This window comes from Populus euphratica, unplaced genomic scaffold (genome assembly GCF_000495115.2).
Source record: "Populus euphratica unplaced genomic scaffold, PopEup_1.0 scaffold560.1, whole genome shotgun sequence".
Lineage (NCBI taxonomy): Eukaryota > Viridiplantae > Streptophyta > Magnoliopsida > Malpighiales > Salicaceae > Populus > Populus euphratica.
In genome coordinates this window covers 3,249-7,272 of record NW_011500436.1, presented here as the reverse complement: position 1 = coordinate 7,272, position 4,024 = coordinate 3,249, and the positions used below count along the sequence as shown (strand labels likewise).

The 4,024-nt window shown below is 31.3% G+C and overlaps 1 protein-coding gene across 1 annotated transcript; it reads right to left on the bottom strand.

The window, feature by feature from the left end:
• Positions 1-298: 298 nt before the first annotated feature.
• On the bottom strand, positions 299-1,162 carry LOC105114673 (probable leucine-rich repeat receptor-like serine/threonine-protein kinase At3g14840). The gene is made up of 3 exons (XM_011011298.1): positions 1,081-1,162; positions 655-719; positions 299-583 (listed from the first exon to the last, which is right to left on the bottom strand). Exons 1-3 carry the CDS (start codon positions 1,106-1,108, stop codon positions 299-301), a joined length of 378 nt encoding a protein of 125 aa, XP_011009600.1. The 5' UTR covers positions 1,109-1,162.
• Positions 1,163-4,024: the final 2,862 nt, after the last annotated feature.

The following is a 4,024-nucleotide window of genomic DNA, read 5'->3' as shown; positions in this document are numbered from 1 at the left end:
CATCAATGATCTGCCCAAGGGTGAAAGTTCTTTCTCCAATCTTCACTGTGGTTTCTATATATTCCAATAACACGAGTTAGTGGATCAAACCAATTATTTAAGAATTATTAAGACAGAGAACAAATTATGTTCATAGATTTTCTTCACTTCGTGTTTACCTCGCAATTCTGTGTCTCCCATCCAGCCCATTCTCCACATGAAGGCCAACAACAGCAGCAGAAACAAAACACAACCTACTGCAATCAACGCAATTTCCCAACCGTGTTGTTTTCTGGGAACATATAGAAAACAATGGTTGTCAGCCATTCTCACACAGATAGTGAAGTGAGCAACAGAATCCTGGGTTTTTTAGCAGACAAGATGAGAAGTATTGAAGTTTGCGCTTCCTACCACGAGTGATCGAAACAGCTGATATGAGAGTTCCATTGAGACCAGGTGGGTTGTATAGAGATCCCTTTCCAGCCCAGAAGAACTTGATCTCTAACGAACCATCATTTATTTTAACCTTGAATTGTAGTCGTCTTTCTTCATGTTCTTTTCCATGGATTTCCTTTATGTTGGCATCTTCCATTTCTTTCCGTCCCTACAACCAAGACTCCTTAAGAGTGTCTCATGAGCACGTAAATTAGTTTTCTGGACAAGCGAAATACTTACCTGAATATATAGATCAAGCACTCGTTTTCCTGATGTGCTGTAATCTTCACTCTTAGAATATAATGCTTCAGCAAAATGTAGTGTCACAATCTACTTGCCTTTACGCAAGCAGAGGCCATAATACGTTAGAGAGACGGGAGCAAGGCGAAAGTTGTTATCTATGGTTGCCTTAATTAGAGCTAGTAACTTGACATGTCAAGTTCCTTACTGAAGTAGTACTGGCATTGACTGTTGCCCAGAGGTAGTCCCCAGCATAGCTTTAATCCCAATCCTCAGATGGACTAAGATTAAAACTTGATAAACAAGGAATTATCTGCAAGAAAACTTATTTTTCAGTACAAACATGATTATTTACCATAAGAAACTCAGCCAGTATTATAATTAGAAGAGAGAAATTCTCTATCTAATAAAAAAGAATGAACTTACGCCTTCGACGACATTTTTTCCTCCGCATCTCATCTATGAAAGACCTAAGAGTTAACACAGAAATTTGATAGACATGCTTCAAGAATATCACTCTTATTGAAGAAAATTATGGTACCAAATACCTAGTCGGATGACTGAAAAGCACCAAGATCATGAAATTAAACCAAGAAAACACCACAGAAAATTGATAAAAACCAATAAAATTACTGATAAAATTTTTTTGTCAATAATTTTTACTAACAAAAATAATTTCATCTTTAATTTTGTGGATATATACCAATAATCCATTTCCATCTACGATATTCTCGGACGGATATATTTTGTCAGTATATATCGACCATATTGCCGATGAATTATACAAATTTTCAAAAAGTTGCAATAATATGATGATATGAATTTTTTTCAGATGATTTTATTAAGAAAATGACTGAAGGATTCAAATCGAGATCTTCATACAGTGACGTGGCACAGTCACCAATGGGTATACTAACATAACTTTTTCGTTAGTAATTCCATCAATAAAAGCAAATATATACCTACTCTTCTAACTTTGTCTGTTTCTATTTCTTCTTTTTCCCCATCCCAACTCTCTCCCTCTTCTCAACACAAGCACTCAAGTTTCTTATACTTTTATACATGGTCACAACATCCACTTTTCGAGCAATTTATTGTGGATTTTATAATTTTTTGTAAGTAAATCTATTATTTTTAGTTTTAACATTTAAATGTCAATTTTATTATTTTTTATTTTTTTAGTATAAGTATTTTGTTAATGTATGTACTTGTTTGCTTATTATTATTTGTTAAGGAGATTTGTAGTATGAATGTGTAATTTTATAGTTATTATAGTTTATTTTAAATTTTGTCAAATTGTATTTGTTTGTCAATTATTGAAACTCTGTTTGAATTACACCGAATTAGATGTGTTGTGATGAAATAAATAATAGCTTGTTTAATGGGTCTGTTTTAATTTTTATTAATTTTATTGCAGAGTTGTGATTTTTGTAAATTTATATATGTATAAATTTGTATGGACATTGATAATGAATATTTAACATAAGTGTTCTTTTAGTTTGTTGAATAATGTCAAGGCAAACAAATATTTTTGCAAATTTATTTATGTAACATAGTTAATTAATACATGTTGTCATCATAATTTTATAGAGGTTCAATAAAAGTCATGGATGATCGTTCATGGATGTATCGGGACTCACCCCAAGGATTGCAGATGATGAATTATTATAACAGGGTTCAAGGTTTTATTAATTTCACAATATTTATTCTGAGGAATTTTACTGATGGTGATATTAGGTGTCCATGTAGAAAAATAAAAACTTTTTGCATCAAGATATTGTAACGATGCATCTTCTAACCAAAGGGTTCATAGAGGATTACTTGTGTTGGTATGTATATGGAGAGCTATTTGTTTATAATAAAAGCATGGTGGAAAGGGGGTTGGGTCAACTTCTAGTGTTAGCAACGTGCATGAAGTTGCAAATAATAACAATAATCCTTATCCGAATATGGTCATGAATGCAATGAGAATGAATGAAGATAATGTCAATGAATGTCCAGTTGTAGAAGAAGAACCTTATGCAGATGTAACAAGGTTTTTTGATTTGTTAAAAGATTCTAACGAACTATTATGGGATGATTGCACAAACCATAGTAAATGATGGGTCATAGCATAGGTGTTCATCATCAAGTCAGATCACGGGTTGAGTGAGGCCGATTATGACTAGATTATCAAATGTGTGAGAAATATTTTACCTGAAGGGAAGAGGCTGAAAGAGAACTTCTATGTTGCAAAGTCCATGATAAACCCTTCGGTTTAGGATACCAGAAAATTGACATGTATCCTAACTTCTAGTTGTTATACTATCTTAAAAATGTTGAGACGACCCGAGTGCATGATGACATGACTAAAAGATTGATATCTTCTTCGAAGTGTAAGAGTATCAAAGTAATCAATGACTCAGCAAAACCAAGGTCGAACCCCAAGAAGGTTAATTGTATAAATTATAAATAACAATAATACAACCATAATAATAACAAGAAGAAAAAGAATAATAATAGAAGAAAAAGAAGAAGAAGTTGATAAGAACTTTAATATGAAAGATCAATGTGAGGATTAAACAATGATAACAACAAATATCAAGTTAGAGGATCTACTAATGGTATTTCAAACCAGTATAGTATGAACTCTTATTATTCAACTAGAAACCACACAGAAAGGAGGTTCCAATTGGATTATAAATTGTTAACATGATTATATCAGTTATCTTATTCGAATAATACTACTACTTGTAAATATTGTCAGGCATTTATGATAACAACAAATTAAGTTTCTTTCATAGCACAAGTGTCGGTTATACCAAATGGCTGGGGTATGAAAGTGCCAAGTATTTATTATACCAAGTGTTATACAACATAAATCTAGATTAACCATTTAACAAACAAAGTATTAAAGAGTGAACAAGATAACAAATACAAAACATATTAGTATCAAACATTAGGGTTCATGTTGAGTTTGCATTATATTTATTCTTACATGACACGATTAAAGAGTTAATGTCTTATTCCAAGTATAGGAGTGTCAAAGTAATAAATAACTCAGAAAGACCAGAGTCGAATCACAAGGAAGTTAACTATATAAATTATAAATAATAATAATAATAAGAACAACAACAACAACAACAACAATAATGATGGTGGTGAATATGAGTTAAAGAGGACTTTGAGATGTAAGATTAATGTGAAGATTATACAATGTTAAAAACAAATATGAAGGTTAAAAGATACACTAATAGTATTAGAGATAAGTAAAGTATAAATTCTTTATAAATTATCAATATGTTCATATTAATCATCTTATTTATGTAACACCATACTTATAAATTTTATCAAGTATTCATGATGCTAACTTATATTGACAACAAATCAA